The sequence below is a fragment of the Durio zibethinus genome, chromosome 4 (assembly GCF_047325235.1).
Source record: "Durio zibethinus cultivar Kanyao isolate XHJ-2024 chromosome 4, ASM4732523v1, whole genome shotgun sequence".
In the NCBI taxonomy this organism is placed as follows: Eukaryota; Viridiplantae; Streptophyta; class Magnoliopsida; order Malvales; family Malvaceae; genus Durio; species Durio zibethinus.
Genome location: NC_143165.1, coordinates 3,382,645 through 3,408,951, shown reverse-complemented (window position 1 = coordinate 3,408,951; position 26,307 = coordinate 3,382,645). Strand labels below are relative to the sequence as shown.

General features: G+C 28.7%; 1 protein-coding gene across 2 annotated transcripts; it reads left to right on the top strand.

Moving 5' to 3' along the window:
• Positions 1 to 8,342: 8,342 nt before the first annotated feature.
• Positions 8,343 to 14,578, top strand: LOC111287664 (E3 ubiquitin-protein ligase RGLG4-like). Of its 2 annotated transcripts, XM_022878336.2 has the most exons (11): positions 8,343 to 8,642; positions 10,929 to 11,013; positions 11,421 to 11,561; positions 11,651 to 11,764; positions 12,008 to 12,105; positions 12,191 to 12,270; positions 12,811 to 12,916; positions 13,123 to 13,250; positions 13,349 to 13,475; positions 14,095 to 14,151; positions 14,252 to 14,578. In XM_022878336.2, the coding sequence occupies exons 1-11, from the start codon at positions 8,382 to 8,384 to the stop codon at positions 14,333 to 14,335; spliced, it is 1,281 nt and encodes a 426-aa protein (XP_022734071.2). In that variant the 5' UTR covers positions 8,343 to 8,381; the 3' UTR covers positions 14,336 to 14,578. The 2 variants fall into 2 exon arrangements, with proteins under 2 accessions (XP_022734071.2, XP_022734072.2); XM_022878337.2 differs by lacking the exon at positions 11,651 to 11,764.
• The last annotated feature ends 11,729 nt before the right edge of the window (positions 14,579 to 26,307 follow it).

Genomic DNA, 26,307 nt, shown 5'->3' with positions numbered 1-26,307 from the left:
TTAAAGGATAAAATAATAGTATCGATCTATGTTGAAGTCTTAGGTTGCTTACTTGTATGGATAAAATAATAGCATGACTAAATGCTTACTTGTATGCATGAAATCCACAATAAAATAAGTCCTTCAAATGTTATGCCTATAAACTATATGATCCATCATGAATAGAGAAACCAACAAAAGAAAAGCTTTTAATACAACTATAATGACCCATATAAAATGAAAAAAAAAAAGTCGAAGTCGAGGCAGCATTTGTTGAAGCATGGCACATAAACCTACTTAGTTCCTTTCTTCGTATAACTTCGATTTTAATTTAAGTATAGCCATACACAAAGTTAAGATATAATCATACATTAATTCATTTTCTCTCAACACATCAAGCAAAGTATGCTACTAATACGATCATTCAGCTTGACAACATAAAGTTGTGTTTTGAAAGTCATCGGAAAGATGATAAAAAATTACTAAACTGAACATAGACACAGATAAAGTATCAAATGGGAGCAAAAAGAATACTTTTGACCGAATTTGTGCAAGCAGGGAATTGTTTTATGAGAAAAGAAACTGCTGCATCTAATTCTGTATAAGCCTACAAAAGTTAGGGACTTCACTCCTCATTACCTGGTAAAATGGATGTCAAAACTGCAATGTTAGTGAGGATATATGTTATGACAAAATAGACTACTTCAAATTTGGTTTAAAGCTAAAATTCAAAGAAGGTGTACTCACATAATATGTTCTACAAGAGCAAGAAAGTTGCTTGGAAACGCCAAGGCATGTGACATGAAAGCCACAATTCAATCTGATTGGTCCCACAAAAACTGCCACTAAGTGATTTTGACCACGACAAAATATTCACCAATGAGATAACTTAAGGTAGGTGAAGCAGCACGTAATCAACTAGCAGCAATGTTGCAGAGAAGAGAACAGAATAAGAAAAGCATTGGTCTCTCAAACAAATTCCTAATATATATCATACTCTAGGGAGTTTCTAAGCTAAAACATTTAGTTTGCTTTTCCTCCCACCAATTTTTGGAATATGGACGGAAAGGCTACTAGTTAAGCAATTGTAGTCTCAAAGATGAACTCACTAGTATGAAAAACTAAGCTTTGTCTATCTAATGCATATGATATAGCATGAATGACTATCTGCAGCATTTAACAGAAGAAAAATTCCACAGTCGTATTACCGGTGAAAATATCAATGTTGAGTCACTAGGATGAATGTTTAATACTATTCATAGTTTATCTGTATTATAATAATAATAATAATAATAATAATAATAATAATAATAACAATAATAATACTTTAAACAACAGGTCAACGAAATTTTCATGAAAAAATAAAAAAAAAAATTTTTTAACTTTCAATGGCGGATTATAGACGGATTACATTTGTAATCCGTCAGAAATTCAGAATTTTTTCCATTGAATTTATTTTTATACAAAATTATTTATTTGTCAGAAAATTTTTTATCAATTTGTCGGTAGTCCATTGGTAAAAATTTTACTTATGGATTATTCATGGATTTTTTTCGTCAATAAATTTCGCACCAACTTACCAATTTTTTGCGCCAACATCACTTATGAAATACTAACAAATTTGTTTCAGTTAGTAAACTCCATCAGTATTTCATCAGCAATTCAATAATATTTTATTTTGGTCTGTCGGTAAATTGTCGATACTCTGTTAGTAATTACAAACAAAAAATTTTCATTGGTAAAAATCTATTAGTAAAAAATCATTTTCTGGTAGTGAAAAGTGCGCATAAAATGTGGTATTAGCCTTTCATTAGATAACTTAAATAATTCTGTAGTCCTCCTTGACAAGATGAGAGCTTCTGTAAACTTTTTTTCTGAAAGTTGTTAAGGTCGTATTTTATTTTAAGATTGTTTCTATTTACAACAAAAATTTTGCTCCTTACCACCATAAATTTTTTGTGACAAAAAAAACTTTAATGTGAATTACTTAATTATCTTTGTTGAAATTACTTTTGAATCTTTCAATCCTTCACACACGCCCATTTAATTTTCCTTCTCTCAACCAACCTTATAAGCCTCAAATTTCAATCTTCTTCATCTACAAAATTGAAAAAGGATATAAAAAATGGATGTGGAATGCAGAAATAAAATTGGTAATAATAAAGACCGTCAAAAAAATGATCAAGCAAATATTCTAATTTGTGATTTTAGGTTGAAAATAAACAGAATTGTACGTTTTGGATATGTATTTTCAGATATTTGGATAACTTACGGAAAGGTTAATATTATAAATGATCTATAAATTATAGTAAAATATTCAATGTGATATTTGAACTTTAAAAATTTTTAATGTGATATTTAAACTATAAATCTGTTAACTAATGTGGCACTTGAAAAGTTATATGTTTGCCACATGCTATCATTTGAAATTAATCACGTTAGAGGTAAGTATTATAGATATCCTATTTTGTTTGAAGTTTTGAAATTTTTTCAATTTTTGAAGCTCAAAGTTTTTTGGATTTTAGATCTATTATTCAAAATTTTGGGCTTGACTAATTAGATCTTAAGTTTGGCTTAGTTATTAAACCTAATAGTTCTTTTTCTTAATATTATCTTCTGTTTATTCATTTTGGAAAAATCAAAAATAGAAAAAAGAAAAATTTAAGGAACCGAAATGGATGAGGATTAGAGATAGAGTCATTTTTAGAGATTGAATCCCATTTAAATTGAAATCCTAATGAGTTTTTGTTGATTTAGAATTCTTGAGATAATTGGAGTAATTTAGTTTAAAAATCTATCAAAATCAATGCCAAATGGAGGGATATGGGTTTTTTTTTTTTTTTTAGAGGTAATTTTCAACAAAATTTTAAGGGATAGTTTGAGGATTTTTATTTAGGGTTTTATCAAGCTAGGAGGTGACAATTAAGGAAAGGATTAGGAAATTTTTTAGTTATTAAGCTTTTAAGTTTCCTTTATCTGAAGGTTTTTTGGGTATTGAGTTGTTAAAAAGAAAGAAGGAAAACTCTATGTTGTAAAGTGCAGTCGAAAAATCTTTATCTTTAAAAGATTCCAAGTAAACTAGTGATTTTGAAATGTACATACAAGAAATACTGATCATTTTTGACAAATTCAATAAATCTTGATTTGATAAATCCAAGAAAATTGAGTAATTTATTGAAAGAAAAATTTTGAACTAGGATTTGTCCAACAATTTCAATTTCAATGCTTTTTACATCGAATGTATCATAATCAAGTTTGAATTTTATTAAAGGAAAATTTTCACCTATTCCTGGGTTTTCCAGATAGATAGCAAAAATAGTATTCTTCAAAATTTTCTTGCAATGTTTTTTGTATTTCAATAAGAATTGTATGATTGATTTGCATAAATAATTCTTTTTTTAAGAAATAGTTGCTTTTTTAAATAGTAAAATTCTTTTTAATTTTACTATTTTTGAAGAATAAGTTTTTTGCTTAAAGTATTCATAGAGTTCGAGAAAATTGTTTATTTCCTCTATACTGTATTGGTTTTCTTCAAAAGCAAAGAAATTAATATCTTGTTGTTTTATCATATTTGATTCACAAAGATTTTTTTAAAACCATTTCTTCCAAATGATTTTGGTTTTTGGTTTGGTTAACCAAAAATTCTGTTAATTTGGTAATCCCTTTTCGAAATTAAGATTTGTTTTCGGTGAGATGGGATTTTCAAATATTATTAAGAAGATTGTAGGTCTTTGAATTAAGACTGGAGTTGTAGAAATCTTTTATTTCTGCACCAGACATTTTTGGTGGTTGCAATAGGTTTTCTATTTGTTTTCACAATTTGTGAATATGAAACAGGAGTCCATTGATTCGGATCCTGAGCAAACTAAGGAAAGTTTTGTTGCCGCATTATTGGTTGTATTGCAGGTTGAGGAATTTGAAAGTAAGGTCTTTGAGGAATATTTTGGATTAAATATCTTCTAGGAAGATAAACAAATGGTGTAAATCTTGGGTTAGGACTTTGAGAAGAGGATGAAGAAGATATAATCTTTTTGGTTTGCTTCTTTTGAATGGTTTGCCATTTTTTTTATGCTCAAGAGGTTTTTTGCCTCTATCCCTTAGGTTTGCTCAATAATCTACAATGATATTTTTATCTCCATTAATAAACTCAATATTAAAACTGTATTGATAAAGAAAATTATATCATCTAATCTTTCTTGGATTAGTGTCTATTTTCTTAGTTTTAAGAAAATCTCTTACAGCCTGATTATTAGTTCTTATAGTAAAGTTTTCAGGTGCAAGATAAATATGAAAACAAGTTACTGCATTTTTTTATAGCAAGTAATTTTTTTTCAAAATAATATAATTAATTAATTTTTTTTAAAATTTTCTTGAGTTGTATCCACAAATAAGTTCATTATTTTGAACTTTAGCTTTTAAAACACATCCATAGTGTTCATTTGAAGCATCTGTTTCTAAAATCAGTTGATCTCCTTGTTTAGGAAAATAGACTTTAATAATATAAATAATATCTGACTTTATTTGTTTAATAGTATCAGTTTCTTATTTAGACCATGGAAAAGGAATATTATTTTTCAATTTTTTTTGTAAAATTTTCTCTTTTTTAGAGAGGTTTTTAATAAACTGTCTTCCATAATTAATAAGACTTAGGAATTGTTCAAATGTTTTTTGTTTTCCATTGTTTCTGGAAAATCTTTGATTTTGGAAATGATATGATCTTGTAAAGTAAGACCATGAAAAGAAACATTTAATCCTAAGAATTATATTTTAGTTTTTTCTAACTTAATCTTTTTTGGACTGAGTATAATTCCATGTTGGATGAATTCTTGTGAAATAAAATTTAGATGTTTTCTATGTAAGTCTAGTGTTTCTGAAAATACAAGAATATCATCAATATAGACACAATAATATTTTTTGTATTTTGCAAAAATTATGTCTATCTATCTTTGAAAAATTTGAGGTGCATTATAGAGAATAAATGGTATAACTGTCCATTGATATTATGCCTGAAGAGCACTAAAAGCAGTAAGGGTTTTGACTCTTTTGAAAGTATGCTTTGCCATAATCCAAATTTACAATCAAATTTACTAAAATATTTAGCATTTTTTGCTAAATTGATTAGAACATCTTTTCGTGGAATAAAATATCCATCGAAAATAAGATTTTGGTTAAGTCTTTTATAGTTGATTACCATTCTGGTTTTGCCACATTTTTGCTTAGCATGGTTTCTTACCATGAAGTAGGGCTAGAATGTGGACTGTTTGTTGGTTCAATTAACCTTTTTTGTAATAAATCTGAAATTTGAATTTCAAATTCATCTATATCCTATTTAGTATAGATAATAGGTTTAACTCTTATGATCTTGTTTGGATCTATAATTTGTAAGGTACAAAATCTAGGACATCTATACCATAATTTTAGTGGTTCTTCACTAAAATTTTTAGAAAGGATTTTAAATAACCAAAATTTTTTTGTTGATTGTTTTTATCTCAGCTTTGTTAGCTTTGGTTCAAAATCTTTATCACAAATATGTTTATGATTTTTTATCAAAGGTATTTCTATAGATTGTTTATCTATAGTCATGATGATCTTTTCTAAAGTAAAAATAATAGGAAAATAATTATAAAGAAAATTATTTCCTAAAAGCATGTCTCCATGCATACATGGAAAATATATAATTTTTGGTATAATAAATTTAATATTATTAAAATATACAAGAATATTTTTTGCTTTAAAACCAATGATGGTTTTTTTACCATCAATTACTATTATGGCTATAAGATGTTTCATAGGTTCCCATTTGTTAAATGGAAGAGCATTGCTATGACAATTAGAGATTGTGGCTCCAATATCTAATAAAATATATAGAGAATAAAGTTTATATTTTTGAAAATGAAATTCTCCATTGACATAATTATAAAACCTTTTTGGTTGTTTATTGGAAAAAATAATAATTTCATTTTCACGAAATTTATATTGTGAAATGATAGCAACACTTTTGCTTTATGCTCTTCTAGTGTTTCTAGAGGAGTTAATTAAATTTAATACAGAGTTTACTGTATTATAAATTAAAGATTGTGATTGATTATCACTTGAAAAAATGAGAATATTAGTACTATTTGTACTATTACTCCTTTGAAAACAAGAGAAAGAATGTTTATATGGAGTAGCAAATGATTGATTACTAGATAGACTTTCAGTATCATCTTCTTGATTAGAAAATGAAAGTATTGTGAAGGTATTTGCTTACTAAATCTAGGTTAGATTTAAAGCTATTTGCTTTTGGATTTTTGAAATATAAATTATTTCCTTAAGCAAAATTTTAATTTCAGCAAATTTGGTCTAAAACAAAATGATCAAATTTTAATTCCAATACAATGGCCTAAACCTAAATGGTTCAAATAGAATTAAAATTAAAATTAGCCTCAATTTAATTTAATGTAGTCCAAAATCCAAAAAATCTATTTAACCCAATTAATTAACCAAATGCCCAAAATTAATTGTATTAATGGCCTCAAAATTTAATAATTAAATTTGGCCGAAACAAAATAGCCCAACAATAATAAAAACGCCATAATTTCCACCAAATAATCTAACCATTAATGGCCCAAAAAGAAATAGCTTGAAGTGGGAAAAATAATCTAACATGGAATGGAAAATCAAATTGGCCCAACAGTAATGAAAAACCTTTTAAATTTTGCCAAATGGCCTACTTTTGAATAGCTTAGAAGGAAATTATTCAAAAAGAGGAAAAATATAGCTTAATATGGAAAATTAAAAATTAGATTAGCCTAAATTGAAATGGCCTAAAAACAACAGAGGGCAAAATGCAATTGTCACTAAAATTTTCCTTTCCTATTTTCCTTTTTTTTTGCATCAGGCACGTGTAACTCATGCGCTTGTCAAGGGGTATCTGGCATGTGCATTGCATGCACTTGAAAGTCTACTTATGGTGTGTGTAACACAGGCATTATGTGCTTATTAGATGAGTGGGCGTGTGTATTATACGAACCCGCAACAACAATATAGGCATGTGGACTACACGCTTGTTGCATGTGCTCAAAGCTCCTTCTTCACTAGTTTGCTCTGTTTCAGGTTTCTAACCCAACCTAATTTGGTTTGTCCGAACCTCATCATTTTCATACAGTTTCGAACCTAAAAAAATTGAATTTCAACCCCCTTCAAGTTCTACAACAATAAAATGAAAATTTGGAGCCAAAAAGTGCAAAAGAAGGCATGGATATAAAAACCTAAAAAATCAAAAGCTTCATTTGAAGCTTTAACGTAGGTATCACATCAAACAAAAGTGGTTAGTGAGTTCCACGTTGAGTACGACTTTAGTAACAACTATTGGTTTTAGTTTAGAAACTCACAAGGCTGTTAACACACTTTAACACACTTAACAATAATCATACTACTATTTGGATATATTATAACATGGTATTACAACAATTACTCATTAATTGATATTAATTGATATAATCCTATATAACAATGTTGTTAGTCCACTGATATGAGATAAATACAACATTAAACATATTGATTCAATTTAGATTAAGCTTTGAACATAATATTTTGTTTAGATTCAATCTAGATATTTATATTATAATAAATTAATTATTATTTTATTTAATTTTATATTTAAAATATATTTAAAAATAGTAATGTAAAATATATTTACATATTTAATAGCAAATATAATTATAAGCAAGACAAATCGAATCTATACTTAAATTTAAAAATGTCCATCCAATTCCCACTCTTGAATACTTTTAATAATTATATTTTATATTAAAAAATATATATGAAAGTATATTATAGAATTAAAAAAATTTAAAAAACTATCAACAAGTGATTGGTTTAATCGGTTAAGGTCGTTCTCTTCGATAAAGAGATTTTGAGTTCGAATCCTGTCAGTAATCATTTATTGAGATCATCTCGAATGTATAACTTGCAATTATTTATCTTAAACTATTAAATACGAAACATCTTATTTTAACATGAAGAACTAAATAAATTATCTACCCCGAAATTTATCCTACATCTAAATGTTTAAAGAACCAAACATGATTATTCTTGGCTGTCTTTATTTCTTTCTTTCTCAAACAGTAGTATTTAACTTTATTCGGTAGCACGGGACAAGCATATTCTTGGTTTGAAGAAGCGAAAATGAGGTGCGCGCATTGCAGCGAGTGTTGTTTTATAGTTGATTCTTTTCGCCTCTCCTACGGCTGCTACAATAAATAGTGGTTTAAAAAAATGAAATCCAAAGATTAAATGAGATAAGCATCAATATATTCCTGTATCCTATAGCTTGACGAAACCCTCTCTTTTAAACGCAACTTCTTCTTCTTTTCTGAATCGATATCGTTTAAACAACTTAAAAAAAAAAAAAAAATGAGATGGGCAATTTTCTTTCTCAACAGAAGCGCAAGCAGCTGGTAGGTCGGAACCGATCATCAGGCAATTCGTCGAGAGGAAGATCAGTGAATCCCTCTTTTCCCCCTGCCATGTCCGAACCGCAAGCTTCTTCTTCAGAAGGGGGATCGAATGCGAGCACTGAACAAATTAGTAACAATAATAAGGTTTCCACCATCCAGAGAAAGCTTTCCGCAAAGCAGAAGTATGGATTCATTCGTGATAATTTCTCAACCCTTGATCAGGTTCTTTTCTTCCTTTTACTTTAAAAATATATTTTTTTTCTTTTTGATAGTATTACATCTCTGTTCCATTTCTTTGTAGTTAAAAAAAAATTATTTTTTTACAAAAAAAATCAGATAAAGGATTTAAAATTTTAATATTAAATTTAAAAAATATTATATCAGATTAAAATTCGAATTCAAAATGTTTTGCTTATGGGCCGAAAAAAAACACTAAAATGACAGTAGTCAAGTATTTCTTTTTGTTAGGTATAGTTTGTTTTGTAAGTTTTAGATTAGGTGCAGCATTATTAGTCAACCATCTAGTCTTGGTCCCCAAACATATCTGTCACTGTCTTTTTCATGTTGTCATTATTGTCTCTCCCATTATTAAGGTAAAGTTTGGCATCTCTCTCTCGGAAAGATGAAGAACATAATTCCAACCAAAACAAATTATAGACAAATAAAAAGAAAGGATGTGGTGGAGATTAAAATAAATAAACAAGTCAAGAGCAAATTATAATTCTTAACTATGTAATTTTTTTATAGAATTAATAAATTACAAGTAAATATCACAATCAAAATCAAATAATTTTTAATATATATAAATAAATATTTTTAAAATTCACTTAGATATACATGATATAGTGATTAGTATTTGAAGATGAAAGAAACAATGATTGAGAGTGAGATTATAATGGAAAATGGGGACAACTGGACCCCTTAGAAATGAATTCGTAGAGTACATATCAAACTTTAGTAACTTTTAATCCATAGTTTTTTATACGGCAGCTGCATTAAAAAAATAACAGTGGTCCCTTGTGAGTTAAGGTTGCATTTGGATTCAAACTTATCTCCAATGGAGTTTTGTTTGTTTTGAAAATCTGTACTTAACGCACCGAACATCCATTTGGATGTATAATCTGAGGTGTGAAAATGATTTTTTTTTTCACTGAAAGTTTTAGATCCAACGCACTATTGATTTTTTTTTTTTTATATTCTTTTATCCTTTTAATTTGACTTATTTTCTTTTTTTATTTTAATTTTTTTTAAAAATTTACAAAAATATCATAAAAATATTTTTTAAAATTTTTTATTATTTATTAATTTTTATAAGTTAAAAAATTTAAATTTTTATTACATATAAAATTTAAATTAATATTTTTAGTGATTATTTTTTATCTTATTAAAATTTATTTCATCATTATTATATTTATATTTAAATATATATTTTTATTTTTAATTTTAATAATATTATTATAATAATTAATTTTATTTTTATTATTATTATTTTTAATTTCATTAAAATTAATTTCATCGTTCACGCGTTTTCTCGCTCACGACAACATGCTTTTTTGGCCTTTTTGACAAAGTGCTGCGTCAGAACCAATAAAGAAAAAACAAAGAAAGTTACAGAACAGATGCGGATGCCTCTTAACAGAGATGGGCCTTAATTTACACGTGTTCATTTAAAATAAAATATGATCATATAATATAAAAATTATATATAAAAAATGAATATAGCAAGATTAAAATTTTAATAAAAAATTATATATTTTTATGAAAATAAAATAGAAATTACATTTTTTTATCAGTACAAATTATTTACATATAATATTCATATAAAATAAAATAAATATAAATTAAAAAAATTAAATCTAGCTTAATTTCTTCAGCTTTCCATGGTGGTCCAACTGCTTCTATTTAGTGCTGTTCACCCGCCCATTAAAATCATTCACCACTTTCTGTTGTGAGTACACTAGGCAATTTTTAATTGTGACAATTGAGACTTTCATTGCTGTACCACACTACCGTCCTCGGTGAATGTGCAACACGTAAATCAATTTTTAATTTTTACTAGAACATTAAAATCTTTAAAAAATTTTAATTTATTAATCACAATGTTCATAATTCTTCACATTTAGTAAGTAAAGATTTTCTATTAAAAATAATATAATAAAAATGAAATGAGAATAAAAAATAATAAATTGAAAGCTCTTTCTACAAAAATGTTGTATACGACTTTTAAATAATTTGAATATGTTTTGATATGTAATTTAAATAAGCATTTTTATTCAAAAAAAAATAAACAAAATTTTAATAATTCAGTAAAAATTTACAAAAATTTTGTCTATTTATATGCTATTTTTAATTAACCTTTTATATATTATTATTTTTTATTAAATTTTATCAATCTATTAAAAAATATGGCAACGTTTTAGTTAAAAGCTGATATAATAATTTTAATTAGCTCCTTTCAGGTTTGATGTTGATATTTTTGAGTTTTGAAGAAGCTCCTTCTCTTTACAGGTTACAAAAGCTTTAAGAGATTCTGGTCTAGAATCATCTAATCTCATTGTTGGAATTGATTTCACGAAAAGCAATGAATGGGCAGGTATGCCATGTTCATATAAAACAGTCAATTTCCGTCTCTAATTCTGCCACAAAATTTCTCTGATAAATAGGCTTTTCCATCAATTTAATGAGCACCTCCAGCAATTCTGGTGTAGTGCAACAATTCAAAAGCCAATACTTGGTATTTGCATATATATATATATATATTATTTTACATAAAATATATATATATTATTTTACATAAAATATATATATATTTTACATAGTATGTATGTTATAAGTATTGGATTTTGAATTTTAAATTTATTGAATATTATTTTTTAAAAATAATTATATTAACTAAGAAAAAAAGACATTTAATAGCAAATGATTTTTTTTCGCTTTTTTCGAATTGGTTAATTTCTGGTTGGTATCTTGGAAGCCAAATTGTCAATGATTTTATTGAAGGCAAAGTATCATTCGATAACCGGAGTCTACATGCAATTGGTGATAGACAAAACCCATACGAGAAAGCCATCTCGATAATTGGAAAGACTCTGGCTCCATTCGACGAAGACAACTTGATACCATGTTTTGGCTTTGGTGATGGTATGGTGTCTCTGCTCCAGAAGTTATCTTTTCCAATCTTTACCATTTTGTTTCTTAGTCTAATCAAGTTGTTGATTGCAATGTCATAGCCACCACGCACGATACGGAAATTTTCAGCTTTCACAGTGATCATTCATCTTGCCATGGTTTTGAAGAAGTCTTAGCTTGTTACAGAAAGATAGTTCCAAACTTGAGACTAGCTGGTTTGCATCTATTTCCTGCTGTTGGCAATTTTAACTTGGCAATCTGTTTGTGACCAAATAACAATACGTCATACTTCCTTATTGCAATAGTATGATAGGAAAATTTCGTTACAATAAATCTAATATATATTTGAGACAAAATTGTTCATGCTAAAAAAAAAAAAAAGTCACTAAAAGTCTTAACTGCTACCATGAAAGCTTCTGCCAAAAGCTAATGCTTTGAGCATGTATGTTGTCCCATAGGACCAACTTCTTATGCACCGGTAATTGATACTGCGATTGACATTGTGGAAAACAGTGGTGGCCAATTTCATGTGTTACTTATTATTGCAGATGGCCAGGTCAAATCTCCTCCAATTCCTTTTTTTCTTTCTCTCTCGTATAATGTATCTCTAAATTTGATTTCTTTTTGTGTCAATTATGAAGGTCACACGAAGTGTTAATACAGGTGACATAGAACTGAGTCCACAAGAAGAGAAAACAATCAATTCAATTGTCACTGCAAGGTAAGACCTCATTGACGTATCTATTTACTATTATTGCTTTAGATTTCAGTTAGGAATTTATAATATATGCGGCAGTGTCATAAATGATTTAAACCATTAAAAGTCACATTCCTTTTCTGATGTTAGACCATGTAATTTGAGATGTAGTATACCAGAGCTATTCGACTCACATTTGTAGATTAATCTAGAAATTTAAAATACAATATGAAAATAATAAAAAAAATTCGAAAGTGAGATAATTTAAAATTTTAACAAAATATCATATATTATTTAATAAAAACAAAAAAATATGTTTTATATTTTTCATATCAACACAAATTATGACATAATTTTCATATAAAACACAATATAAATATACAAACTATCAGTATTTTATACAATATTAAAACATAAATTATCAGATCTAATTGTGGAGGAGTGGTGAGCATAGTTACGATAGTATTATCAATAAAATGCTTGTTGAAGAAGGTTTATATACAAGTCTATAGATTCAGTTGTATTAAAGCAGGGTGTTTTTTTTTTTCCTATTTCAAATTCCAGCTCACACCCACTGTCGATTGTTCTCGTTGGTGTTGGTGATGGACCTTGGGATGATATGAAGAAATTTGATGATAAGATTCCCACACGCGACTTTGACAACTTCCAGGTTTGGTGCTTGTAGCAGAAACTTAACGTACAATATATCATTTTTTTTTTTTTTTTTTTACAAAAGACGGTAATTTAAGAGAGAAAAAGGATTGCCGATGTTACGGTAAAGATTTAAATCTCAAACTTATTAAATGTCACTTTTTAAAAATATTACATGAGCCAATTGAAATAAGTTAAATTACTATTTCTCTCTCGTCGATGCAGTTTGTTAACTTCACTGAGATTATGTCCAAAAATAAAACTCCAGAGGAGAAAGAAGCTCTTTTTGCTCTTGCTGCTCTCATGGAGATCCCTTTGCAGTACAAAGCAGTCATGGAACTTGGTCTTCTTGGGTGAGTTATGCCAAAATCTTTTGTATTCTTCTTCAATGTTAATCTGCAATAAACTTATAATTAATTACTCGTTATTCTATTAATTGCATTTAACAAAGACAACGAACTGGAAAAGCAAAGAAAGTTGTTCCACGTCCTCCTCCTGTTCCCTACAGTCGACCTGCTCAGCCAGAGCGTATACCAAGCAATGTCCCATCGTCACCTGCATTAGATGACCGGACCCAGGTATGACCAATGTTGGATATTTTTGCATACATTCGTCTATGAATGCCTGATTGGTCTTTCTATACTATGCAATTGTTTCATTGATGGAGGAGTCGAATTTTAATTATTGGATTACTTGCATTTTTGTTAGTTGTTTTCCAAGTTCAATTAGTTGTTATGAAAACAAATAGTAAAAGAAAGAATTATAATTTATTAAAAATGAATAAATTACTAAAATACAACATAATTATTAATAGATATTATTAAAAATGAAATAACTAATTTTGTTATTAAAAAATTATATATTTTAATTTTTAACTTCTTAAAAAAAATTTCTAGTGTTTGTACTGTATCTAAATGCACCTTTGAATTTTTATTTTTTTGATAAAAAATGAAGAGGTAAAAATAACAATTAAATCATAGCAGGATGTAAATCTTTGTGCCTTTTATTAAAAAATGTATCCGTTATATAGTGTTATTGGATTTTTAAAAGTACACCAAGGAAATTAGAAGATTATTGCAAACTTTCATTAGATATATTTTTAAAAAATTGCTAAGTTCTAATATTGCTAGCGATGTATAGAATATTAATTATTTTAATTAATATTTTCCTTTAACTTTAGCAATAATGTAAATGTAGGCATGCCCAATCTGCCTTACTAATGGAAAGGACTTGGCCTTCGGTTGTGGGCATATGGTGAGTTTTCCATTTTTAGTTCCTTTATTTCATAACATATATATATATATATTTTTTTTTTTCATGGTTTAAAATAACAGTTATAATTATATGATTGCAGACTTGCAGGGAATGTGGGTCAAGAGTGTCCAATTGTCCAATATGCCGCCAAAGGATTACTAATCGTCTCAGGCTCTTTGCTTGATTTCCATATATTCAAGCTAGTAACCTATATTTTCTGTACAGGCTAGGGTTGATTTCCATATTCAAGTAACCTAATGTATTTGTTGAGCTGGAAACTGAAATTTCCATTGGTTTGAAGAGCCCCTCTGGTTTTCTCAACTGTATTTTATGTACTGGTTAGGGAATTGATACAAAATGTTAAAGCTTTGTTTGAAATTTCCAGAATTAATTAATAAATAGTATCCTGGAATGTTTGAAGAATCTATTTGGTTTTCTCACTTGATCTATTACTATTCCCTATGCTTTTGGATCATGCTTAACGACTATTAATCGAAATATGCTGTCATGTAATATAAGTACGTTTTTAAGCAAGAAACAATTCGATAAATTTTGATCTAATTAAGGAAATTAGCCACAAAGGTTCAAATTAAGATCCAAATAAAGAAATTTTGGTTTATTGATAATTCCCGCGACATATCTACTTTGGAATTGGTCTGAACCACCGAAAGAGTGCTTCATATTTTCATGACTGGGTCTTGGAGTGTCTTTTTTCGCTGAATGGTACCATGATGTAATTTTTGGAGTATTTGCATCAGACTGTGCGAAGGAAACTCAATTGCGATATAATAGAAGTGGCACAAACACGAAAAGAAACATAGAGTTTGCTTTAGGGATGTAATTAAAGCCCAAACCATGAGAAGTTCAATGTATTTGGATTGAGTATTTAACTATGTTGGACTAGAGCCAAATTAAGGAAGCCAATAAGGTCCAATTGGAACTAGGCGTTACGGTAGTTAACCTTGTTAGAGACAATCTAGCTTGATGGCAGATTTGAACAGCTACCAACCGGTAGTTTTGTGCGGGTGGATATTCAGCACATAAAGGAGTCAAAGAGAGTTCAACCTGGTGGAACTCCCTACTCCTTGAGAAATACGGTCGGAGAAGATTAAACGTTAGTGGAGATATTGTAGCCTTCATCTATATCGTGTTAAGGTAGAGCGAGACTTGGTATAAAGGGAAAGAGTACAGCAACGATTCACATGAAAATTCAAGCAACTTTTATATAAAGTGTAAAGTGCATAACGTATATTTGTGATTAAATATAATATATGAAATCATTATAAATTTTTTTTTTTTTGTTTAGATACAATTTATCACTTAATTGAATTTGATTCATTTTTTTAAAAAAATCTCAAGCTTGGCTTGAAATTCTTAAAAGGTAAATTTTAGTTTACGGAATCAAAATTAGATCCAGAAGTTCAATTATGTATAAAAAAGACTATAATATCTTTGCAATAACCATTGAAGAATGGTTCTAGTTTAATTTCATGTTACCAAAATTTAAAACATGTTTGTATTTTTATTGAATAGTTTAATTGTTGAAAATTGATTTTACAATTATTCCAATAGTTTAGTAGTATAAAATAATTTCTTTTACCTCAAGAATATTTATGAAAATACGTGTTTCACTTTGAAGAAGCTCAATTATCATATTCATTAACATTTTTTTCAAAAATTAATCATTAGAAAACAATAAATAAAATTCTCCAATCGTATAATATGATTTTATTTTGATGCATATCTCTCAATTTTTGACAAGATTTTTATTTAAAAATCTTTTTAAGAAAATTTTAAAAAAATCATTAAATCTTTCAATAATTTAGTAAAATTTAATTTGAAGTTTGAATTCTCTACTAATTTGATAGAATTAAAAAATTATTTTTTATAAAATTAATTATGAAATTCTTCGATAATTTGGTAGAATTCATAATTCGATATTTAAATCTTCCAATAATTTAGTAGAGTTAAAAAATTTTAATAAAAAATATTTTACACTCATAAATTTTAGTTTTTATTTTATCAAACTAAATTATTATGAATTTAAATATGCATAAAGAAATTCAAATTAAACAAGCAATAAAATAAATACACAAACGAACTATAAAAATTACATAAATGATTGGGCTAAACCTGAGATGAAATCCAAAGCAATATTCGGACCTGACCCAAATTTAGGCCTAGTTATAAAAACTGGACCTAGTTAATTCAAATCTGGGTTCAGATTTAACATAAAGCTAGCCCACTTCAATAGCAGATTTGGGCCTCAGTTGGGTCAGATAAAAAATTGCTGCTCTAGGCTTCGGTTGTAAAGCGGGCTGAATTGTGGCGTAAAATCCACGAGCCAATTGCATTTCATCTCAAAGTTCCTTTCCTTTTATTCTCTCCAACCCCTCTCTCTAAGAAAATGGTGAACATTCGACGGCAACTTTAAGTCACCCAGAAACCAATGTTTCCCATCGTTGGTGCCGTTTGTCGGTCGTCCACTGGCGGCCGTAATCGCTCCAAAAATTCCCCATCGGCTTTTCTTGATCTCCCCTTTCACGTGACCGAATTGATTTCCTCAAAATGTTATGAAATTCGTGTAGATCTGGCTTTGAAGGCCGCGGACTCAACCTCAATAACTGCTTTCCTTACTGCGCCGGTCACCACCGCTCCGAGGCATGTTCCTCCCCTTTGCTGTTGGCTATCTTCTCAGCAAGTTTTGAGCCCCAAAATCCCTAGGAGAGGGTTGAACCATTAAACTTTGCTTTCCTTTCTCTTTATTTTTGCCGTCTCTAGCCTTTTCTGGTTCCTGAATTTGCTTCCTTTGTTTTATGACCTTTTGGCAATGGATGACTGTTTGGTGTTTTTGGCAAAGGTTTGCAGATGAAAATTTTAGGGTTTTGCTTTAGGTGGTTCGAGGATGCTCATTGTGACGATGGTGTGAAACTGCTCGGTCATGGTTGTTCCTCTGTGTATTAACCGTGTTCCATCTATTTGTTCATGTGATTTTTTGTTGAATTATGGCTGGTGATTACGTGTGTCTTAGTGACAGTGAGACTTAGGCTGGAGTCTGAAGAAGCAAAGGTTTGGTTGTTTTCTGTGTGTGGCTTAGGTTCATGTGATTAAAGGTTAGCGATTGTGGATGGCTTGCTGAAAATTTGCTACTAAAAATTAGGTGTCGTTCGATTGGCCTCTATTTGATGTTCTTGTCTCTGTCTTTAATTAGTGTTTAATTGCATGGGTATTTCTGGGTTTGTTCGGTTGAAATGGGGTTCGGTTGAGGATATGGTAATGCGATGGCGGTGTATCCACTATGCACTTGGCTCCTCTTAGACTTGCGGCTGGGAATTGCTGTATTGTGTTCTGGAATTGTTTGGTAGACAATGGTGATGGACAATGGTGGTCTCGGGTCTAAATGGAGTATGGTAGGTGCTTAGGCAGAGATGGCAGTGTAATATTGATGGTCTGGTGCAGATGGTGTTTGTGGTGGTGGAGGATATGCTCTCGGGACTCTCTATTGTAGGCTGCAATGGTGGTTGATGACAATGGTTGTGATTGAGCTACGGTGGAGTGACGATGGAGATTGAGAACTGAACTGTTGGCTTATTTATAAGGGAAAATCATCAGAATTTCAACTCAAATCAGGATATATATATATATATATATATATATATATATATATATATATATATATAAGCTAAAGATTATCACCAATTCCTGAAATTATCAGAACCCTAGTCACAATTTTTTTCAATTTTTGGTTTTTTCCTTTTTATAAGGTAAGCAATAATGATAAAATAAATAAGATAAAGTAAGATAAAGATAAAAATAAAAATAAAACGTAAAAGTAAAATAAAGATAAATGAATAAAATAAATAAAATAAAAAATAAAAATGAACATAATTACAAAAATAAATATAAAATAATAAATACACTCATAAGCATAAAGATAAAAATGATAAAATGAGATAAAATATAAAATTGGGCATTTAGGTTTAAAACTAAATCAAATCCAATTAACTTAGATTTAGGGTTGGATGGGGTGTTAATAGGTTTTATTTTTTTGTATATTTTTTTATGTAATAAGAATTGTGTAAAAATGTATACATCCATTACATTTATGTTCAAAAATGAAAATTTTTTGAATCTAGCCAAAGGTCAGATGACGTGGAAAAATAAAATGATTTGGTTTTAGTTGAAAATGAAAAATAATATATATATATATATATAATTTGGATTGAACCAAAAGTTGAATGATAAAGGTGATCAGATTGAGTGAAGATAAAAAATATAAAGGTGATTACATTGAACCAAAGTCAAAAATAAAAATGATCAGGTTGAACTAAAGTTGAAGAAATAAAGATGACTAGATTAAGTCAAGGTCTAAATGAAAGTGATTGGATTGAACCAAGTTGAAGATATTGGACTGAGCTAAAATCGAAAATAAAGATGATCGAGATTAAACTATAAGTCAGAAAATTAAATGATTTGGATTGAATCGAGGTTGAAAATAAAGGTGGGAGGCATTGAATTGCAAGTTAGAAAATTAAATGATTTAGATTGAACCGAAGTTGAAAATAAGTGATTGGGACTAAACCGTAATTCAAAAAATTAAATGATTTGAGCTGAACTAAGGTCGAAAATAAGTGACCAGAACTTAATTGTAAGTCAAAATATCAAATGACCTGGAGTGAATAGAGATAAAAAATAAGTGATCAGGATTGAATCGTAAGTCAGAAAATTAAATGACCTAGATTGAATCGAGGTCGAAAATGACTAGGTTTGAGCCTCAGTCAAAATATAAAATCAAACGATATTGAAAATAATACCCATAGTTTTAAAGATTATGTCTGAAGGTCTTTGAGATTATGCCGAAATCTTTTACAAATCAAACTTTGAAAAAAAACTCTTTTAAAACAGAGGCTTCACAACTTTAAAATTTGAAAAATATTTTCCTCATCCAAGGAATAAAAATATCAAGTTTTCCTTATTCAAGGATTCACGAGTTCAAAATTTCTTCCCACCAAAGTTAGAATTTTTTATGTCATGATCATGATGCAAATGCTTTCTAAATGATGCAAATGCAATAATCTAAATGATAATTCATTTTCTTACTGAATGATGCAAATGCATGTCTTAAACAATATGCAAATGCTATACCATGATTCAAATGTTCTCTACATGATACACATGCATGTCCTAATCAAGATGCAAATGCAATTATCAAAACAAAGAATTAAAAAATTTTCTTTGCCCTAAAAAAAAAAATCTCTCGTCTTATTAGTCTTGCAATCATCTATATTTCATTCGTTATAATGCAACAATTCAAATTTAATTTTTTTCAAAACTTACAAAAGAATGCAACAATTGCTCTAAAAAGGTCATTAGAACTTCATCTTTACAAAATGTTCATATTCTTAACCTAGACTTTTGAATGACAACAGAAAATTGCCCTACATAACATATTTTCTATGATTAAAATGAAAATGAATTAATTCTTGACTTTTGTTTTAAAACATGTGATCAATCTTTTGGGAATTACAAATTACTACCAAGAAAGAATAAGGTGAGTTACAACTTGATCTTTCCCAAATGATGAAATGGTTTGGCACATCAAGATCTTGGTTATTAAAGGAGACTTGGTCATTGAGTGAAAAAGGGAATATCTCTTCTTCTAGGCTCATAAATAAAAGTTGTCAAAGTACAATCCATTTTGGCACTTTTTTAAGTTTTTATATGTTGTATTTTAACAAATGTCAAGACTATATATGGTATGCTCTAAATTTCTAGAAAAGAAAAAAAAATGTTCAAATTCATAACAATTCTTTAAAGTTCTACTGATCTTAAATTCATTTAAGCTCAATCTCCTTCAAAGGCTTCTTACTTCACCTTGGTGTCATACATGAATTGCTCTTAATCGTGCACTAGATTGTTCATTTCAAGTTTTCACCATAGAGCTCCATTCTTTCTTTTTCTTTTTCTTTTTTTTTTTGGATTGTTTCACCAAGTATTTAAAAATTCATCCAAAATCAAATAGTACTGATTTTTTAAGGAATAAACTCTCCAAATTAGGTATCCATGCATGATCAAAATAGACTTTTCGATGATATAATGTAGGCCAAGGTTTAAGTTTTAGAAAGAAAGGATAACAGGCCCAAAAAATATGTTTAAAGATGATTAAACCAAAGATTATTTTCTTCATATAAAAACATTTGTCTTTTCCACTTCCTAAACATGTTTTTCATTTTTTTATTTTTTTTCATTTTTTTTTTTTGCATGCTTCCATTTTCAAATTCAACTTACTTTGGACTTGCCTTACAAGGCATAGGATTCAATGCCATCTTAATAAAATCTTCTTTCTTTTTTTTTTGAACTTGCCCTTCAATGTGGAGGGTAATCTTTGGTTAAGGTTCATAAAAAAAAATTAACAAGCTTAAAAGGGTAAGCAAATTGATGTTTTCTTATTTTGTGGATGGAATAATGAAAAATGGCCATTTATCATTTCAAACATGGATATTTCTATTAAAAAGTAATTCTCTGGAGATGACTTTCTTTTCTCTTTGATTTAAGATTCATTTGAAATAGTATATGCATGATATTACAATCAACTTTTTTTTCATCTTTTTTTTTTAAATTCATGCTCAGATTGCCCCATCTTAACTTTCTAATCAAGGAAAGTCCCAATCTTCATTTTGCAAGTTCACTTAGGTTGTTCATGCAATCTTTGTTCAATGATAATAAATGTCACACCAATCAAAACAAAAGATATTGTAGACATTAGATAATTTGGCTTTTTTTATACATTTTTCACAAGATGTGGGCAAAGAACAGAAATGTTGCACATGATAATATATGAGTTAAGGATATTTGAGAGAATATGGCATTTTAGTAATTGTCTCCCCAAGGAAAAGATTAAAGAGTTTGAATTTTATGGAGGAACTTGGGTAATGATGTGTATGGGATAGCCTTTACGCTCACCAAATTGCCACCATTCAGAGTCTTTCAAAAAGTTTCTCATATGTTGGTTTTCAAAGAAATTTCAAAATGATTTTGCAAATTAATCATCCATTTCATTGCTCATAACCTTTAATGAAGTCATAGTCTTGGTCAAGTGCAAACAAGGTTTATTAAGAATTCTAGCTTCTCAAAGAGTATGCTTTTTAAGATGGCTAGTGAAACAATTGGATACATTCATTTTTTACAGTAAGCACCATTTCCTTCAAGATTGTTATCGCAAGGATTTTTTTTTTCAATAAATCATTTTTTTAATTAAGAAATAATCATGTGAATCTCTATTATCAAACATGCTAAAACTCAAAAGATGAAGGAAAACAAATTTTAGTATTCACAAATCCCTTTCAATTCATGGCAATATGTTGTGATGCTTAATTTTTTTTTCTTTAAACAAATAAAACAAAAGTTCACTTTCAACTAAACAAACTGGTTGAAAAGCACCAATTAGAAGGTCTGATGTAGCATTTTCAAGAGCTTTGATTGGTCATTAAATTGACTGATTGGACCACTCATTACATGTTAAAGAAGGGCTTGTAAAGTGTTGAAGAAAAAGCCAAACAGTCATGCATCAAATGCAGAAGCAAAGAGGAAAGAAGTCTCTGGAAGCTTACCTCATTATAGATATTTTGGAGAGATTTTTTGAGGCTTCATTCACCACTCACTTGCCTATAATAAGAGTAGAGCCAGCCATTTTAGAAAAACTTTTAGCTTATGATTTATTTTTTTTATTCCTTAATTTCTGCACTTTCCTTTACTACATTTTATTTTCTTAGCAACCAAAAAACCCTTAATCTTCATGTTTTTTATTATTTTGATTGAAATTTTACATTTCTTCAAGTATTTTTCAGTTTTCTTTACAATTTTGGCAATGAAACTTGCAAGTTTTATTGATTCCTAGCTCAAATCTACCTGTTTTGACCTATCTACGATTTTTTTATGATATATCATTCAAATCTTGTTTGTTTTTACTCAAATTTTTTTCGTAGTTTTCTAATCCAATTAGATACAACATATTAAAAATTCAGCCTTAAACTTTCACCATAGCATTCTAGATCAAGCTTGGAAGATTCTTTTGGATGAAAGAGACAGGTGCAAGTCAGATGTGATCAATCAACTTTGGAGTGGAATTGTTCTCTCCTTGATAAGTCATTTGCCTTCTTTTCACTTTAACTCCTTAGTTTTACTTGTTTACTTGTTTCAGTTTATTTATTTATATTTCATTGTCGTTTGGATCATTTTCTTAGATGATGTTATGATTTTTCAGATTCTAAACCTGTTTTGAAGTTGAGTTTTGTTGAACTAATTTCTTTGTTGAATCATGCTATTTTCGTATTGATTTAGGTAATTAACTTATAGATCTAGATTGTTCTAGTTTAGTTGAAGTTCATTTGCAGTATATAATTGTAGATAAAATTTTTTCTCTTAAAATTCTTACGTTTCTATTACATACCAACTGCTATTGTAGTTTTTTTTATACTATTTATGTATTTTTTTTTTGTATATTTTCTTCTACCATTTAATTCTTCATTTAGTCCTCTAGTCTTTCATATGAATTCCAAATTAAGTGTTGATTCATTTATGCAAAGCAGAAGTCCAAAAACAATAAAATCAAAAATTAGTTTCTAGTTATGGTTATTCTTTGCATTTCAGGTTTGATGTGTTGCTTGGTTAAGCTTTCTTCTACATTATTTTCATGTTTTTTTTCACTTTAGATCTAGTGTTCATTCATGCTATTTAAGGTTTGTTTCAAAACTAGTTTAGGCTTAGAAAGTTTTCATATTTAGCTTTCATTTTTGTAATGTAGTTTCATGCTCATGTAAATTTTGCAATTGTAGTTTACTTGTGATTTTCACATTTTTTATTTTAGTCTAGTTATTATGTGTCTTTGCATTTTAGGACTAGTTATAATTTTCATTTGCATTTTTTTCATTGTTTTCCATGTCTTGATATTTTTTTAGTTGGTTTTAGTTGATTACTTGTATTTTTTTAATAGAATTTTAGTTGATTTTTATTATTTGGCATATTAGTTTTTTTTTTTTCTATTTGTTAATTTAACCTTAGTTAATTTTTTATTTTCTCGTGTATATTCTTTGATTAAACCAATTTTAGTAAGATTAAGGTGATAACCGGTACTTAGCTTAAGAAGTTCTACTTAATCCCTATGGGATCAACATTTTGATTGAAATGCTATTTTTACTACTTATCCTTCCTGTATACTAGTAGATTTTTTGAATCATGCAGATGGTGTTTGTGGTGGTAGAGGATGTGCTTTTAGGACTTTTGATTGTAGGCTGCAATGGTGGTTGATGGCAATGGTTGTGATTAAGCTATAGTATAGTGAAAATGGAGATCGAAAACTGAACTACTAGCTTATTTATAGGGAAAAATCATCAGAATTTCACCTCATATAGGATATATTTTTTTAAACTAAGGATTATCACCAAAATTTTATCAATTCTTGAAATTATGAAAGCCTTAGCCATAATTGTTTTAATTTTCGGTTTTTTTTTTTTTAGATAAGCAATAATGATAAAATAAATGAGATAAAATACAGATAAAGATAAAAATAAATATAAAAATTAAAAATAAAATAAAGATAAATGAATAAAATAAATAAAACAAAAAAATAAAAATAAAGATAAATGTAAAAATAAATATAAGATATAAAATAATAAATACATTCATAAACATAAATATAAAATGATAAAATGAGATAAAATGTAAAATTGGGCTTTTGGGCCAAAAACTAAATCAGGCCCAATTAACTTAGATCCCATGTTAAATGAGGTATATACACGAAACAGTATGAGGGGTAGTTATCACCCATAATCAAGCATGTGAAAGTAAGGAAACAGTGTATGACAATTAGGTTTGATTAACTTTCAAGAATTTTATTTTTTTCTTTTTCTTCAAATTTGTAACTATAAATATGAGTTTTTATAGTAGAGATTGAGGAATCTATGTATTCAAAACTCTCAAGATGATAAGAAAGAAAGGGAAGAAAGAAAAAAAAAATACCATAGGGTTCAAAAGCATAAATTTAAAGATTGCATTATAGTTAATGCGTCTTTGTACTTTCAAAATCAAACGAAGGTTTTAGAAACAAAAGAGACAGAATCAACCTAAAGAATCGAGAAAATCCTAGGCATGCAGGCAAGTTATAGAGATAAGAATGTAATTGGAATGATAAAGTAGATAGAGGTGGTGGTCTGAAGATGTCCCTAACATAAATAAGTAATATGGGTCAAGTAAGAAAAAGAGGTAATTTATAAGAAAAAGGCTTGGGCTAGTTTGATATGGGTCAATAAATAAGAAAAAAGATTTATTATGCTCAAAGTAAAGGTATTAAAGATGATTTATTCATAGTGGGCTTGAAAAAGGCTCAAACAGTCCAATGATAGCCCAAATCATTTTTTAAGTCAAGTATAGCTTAAGATTTTGTCTCAAGAGTGAGTAGGCAAATTCTAAAGTTATGCTTATGCCTTAACTCTTATGCAATTTTATAGTCACATGACTTTTCATCAAAATTCATGCATATCAAAGATCGAGATGACAATTCACAATTTTAAAAATAACATACCTACAATTTCATTTCATCTTTCCATTATGCTTATACTTGTCTCAAAATCATACATAAGTCACTTATGAAAAATTGTAAGAGATCAACTATAATGATTGTAGGCATAACAACTTTTTTTGAAAACAGATTTTAGGGTAATCTTTTGAAAAATGTTGAAAACTATTTTAGGAAGAAATTTCCCTCCCCTACGCTTGAATTGCATAACAGTTCAAAACAATAAAAAATTTAGGGTTAAGAAATACTTCCCTATTTTTGTTTCATTGAAGCTGAATGGGTTGGGCTCTATTATTCATCCTTTCTCCATCTTTATTCTTAAACAAAGCAGGATCAAGGTAAACCTGTTCTAACAAAAACAAATAACTAAAGCTTCAACAATTAAACTAAAACTTAGGTTGCCTCCTAAGCAATGTCGATTTTAGTCAAGCTGGACCAAACCTAAAAATATAAAAGGTTACTTAATTACTCCACACTTCACACTAGCAACCATCTATTTAATGATCTTACAACTTACCACGTCATCAATCTTAGGCTCTAAAGGGCAGTGGTGCTCACTTGTTGTGGCTAAATTTTTTACCTTTAGAATATTTTCATCATAACTAGGCTTTAATAGGTGGGCACTGGCTTCAATACCAGTGAAAGATGTATAACTATGAAAACTATAAGGTTGGTCCAAAAATCTAAAGTTTCCTCCATGGTTGGTTTAATTTGAGTGAGTAAAGTGTCTTCCTCATTTTTCTTAGGCTTATCAAATGGTGTTTTTAAAGGTGTAAGCAAAATTTTCACCAAACAAACTTCATCAATAGGGTTCTCTACCATAGTAATCTCCATGTCATCTTACTTTTCTTCACAGGGTTGAGTAAATGACAAGAGCGGACTACAAGGTAGACCTACCTTCAATGGGACTAATGCTATACCTTACATTTTATTTTTTTACTTTTTTTTAATGTGTTCTCTTTTTTATTATGCTAGATCTTTGGGGCAATGAGGCTAAAACCTTTGGGGACTATGTAGAGCCAACTTTTGAGTATTTTTTTATCCAACTGGCATTCTAAACTTTTAGATTGTGGAGCGCTTTTGAAAGGTATGACGAAGATCCGTTTATAGTCATACCTTTACAACTTAGATTGTTAGTTGAAAAGGTAAATGTGGTTGTCAGAAGGTAAAATCTTAGTCATGTTTATTCAATTCAGAGCTCTTTTGACACTTTTTATATCTATAATGAAGAATACTATAATGATAGGTGTCAAGATAATTAATCTTACTTTTATCCAAACACCTATTCTCAAGATTTTGAGGATCATTTGAATTACCTATAAGGGAGTAGTCAAGAGCAATCATCCATATATATCCCTACTTATCCTATAAACCCTCATTCTCAGTAATTCTCTCCTCTTTCATGTAACCTACCATCTTTTCTTCAAGAAACAGAACATTCCCTCGATGAATTCATCCAAAATCAAGCCATTCTTTTCAAAAACCAAATTACCAATTTGAAAAACTTAAACAAACATGTAGATCCAACTTAGTTGGGTGAAGTGGTGTGCATATTAAAAGATGATCAAAAGAAAAGAGAAGTG

What these genes read in the sequence shown, in the direction of transcription:
- LOC111287664 (XM_022878336.2), top strand. Translation starts at nt 8,382, where the DNA reads ATGGGCAATTTTCTTTCTCAACAGAAGCGCAAGCAGCTGGTAGGTCGG. An exon ending in ATTTCTCAACCCTTGATCAG is followed by an intron (nt 8,643 to 10,928) that starts GTTCTTTTCTTC and finishes TTCTCTTTACAG; the next exon opens with GTTACAAAAGCTTTAAGAGA. An exon ending in GAAAAGCAATGAATGGGCAG is followed by an intron (nt 11,014 to 11,420) that starts GTATGCCATGTT and finishes ATTTTATTGAAG; the next exon opens with GCAAAGTATCATTCGATAAC.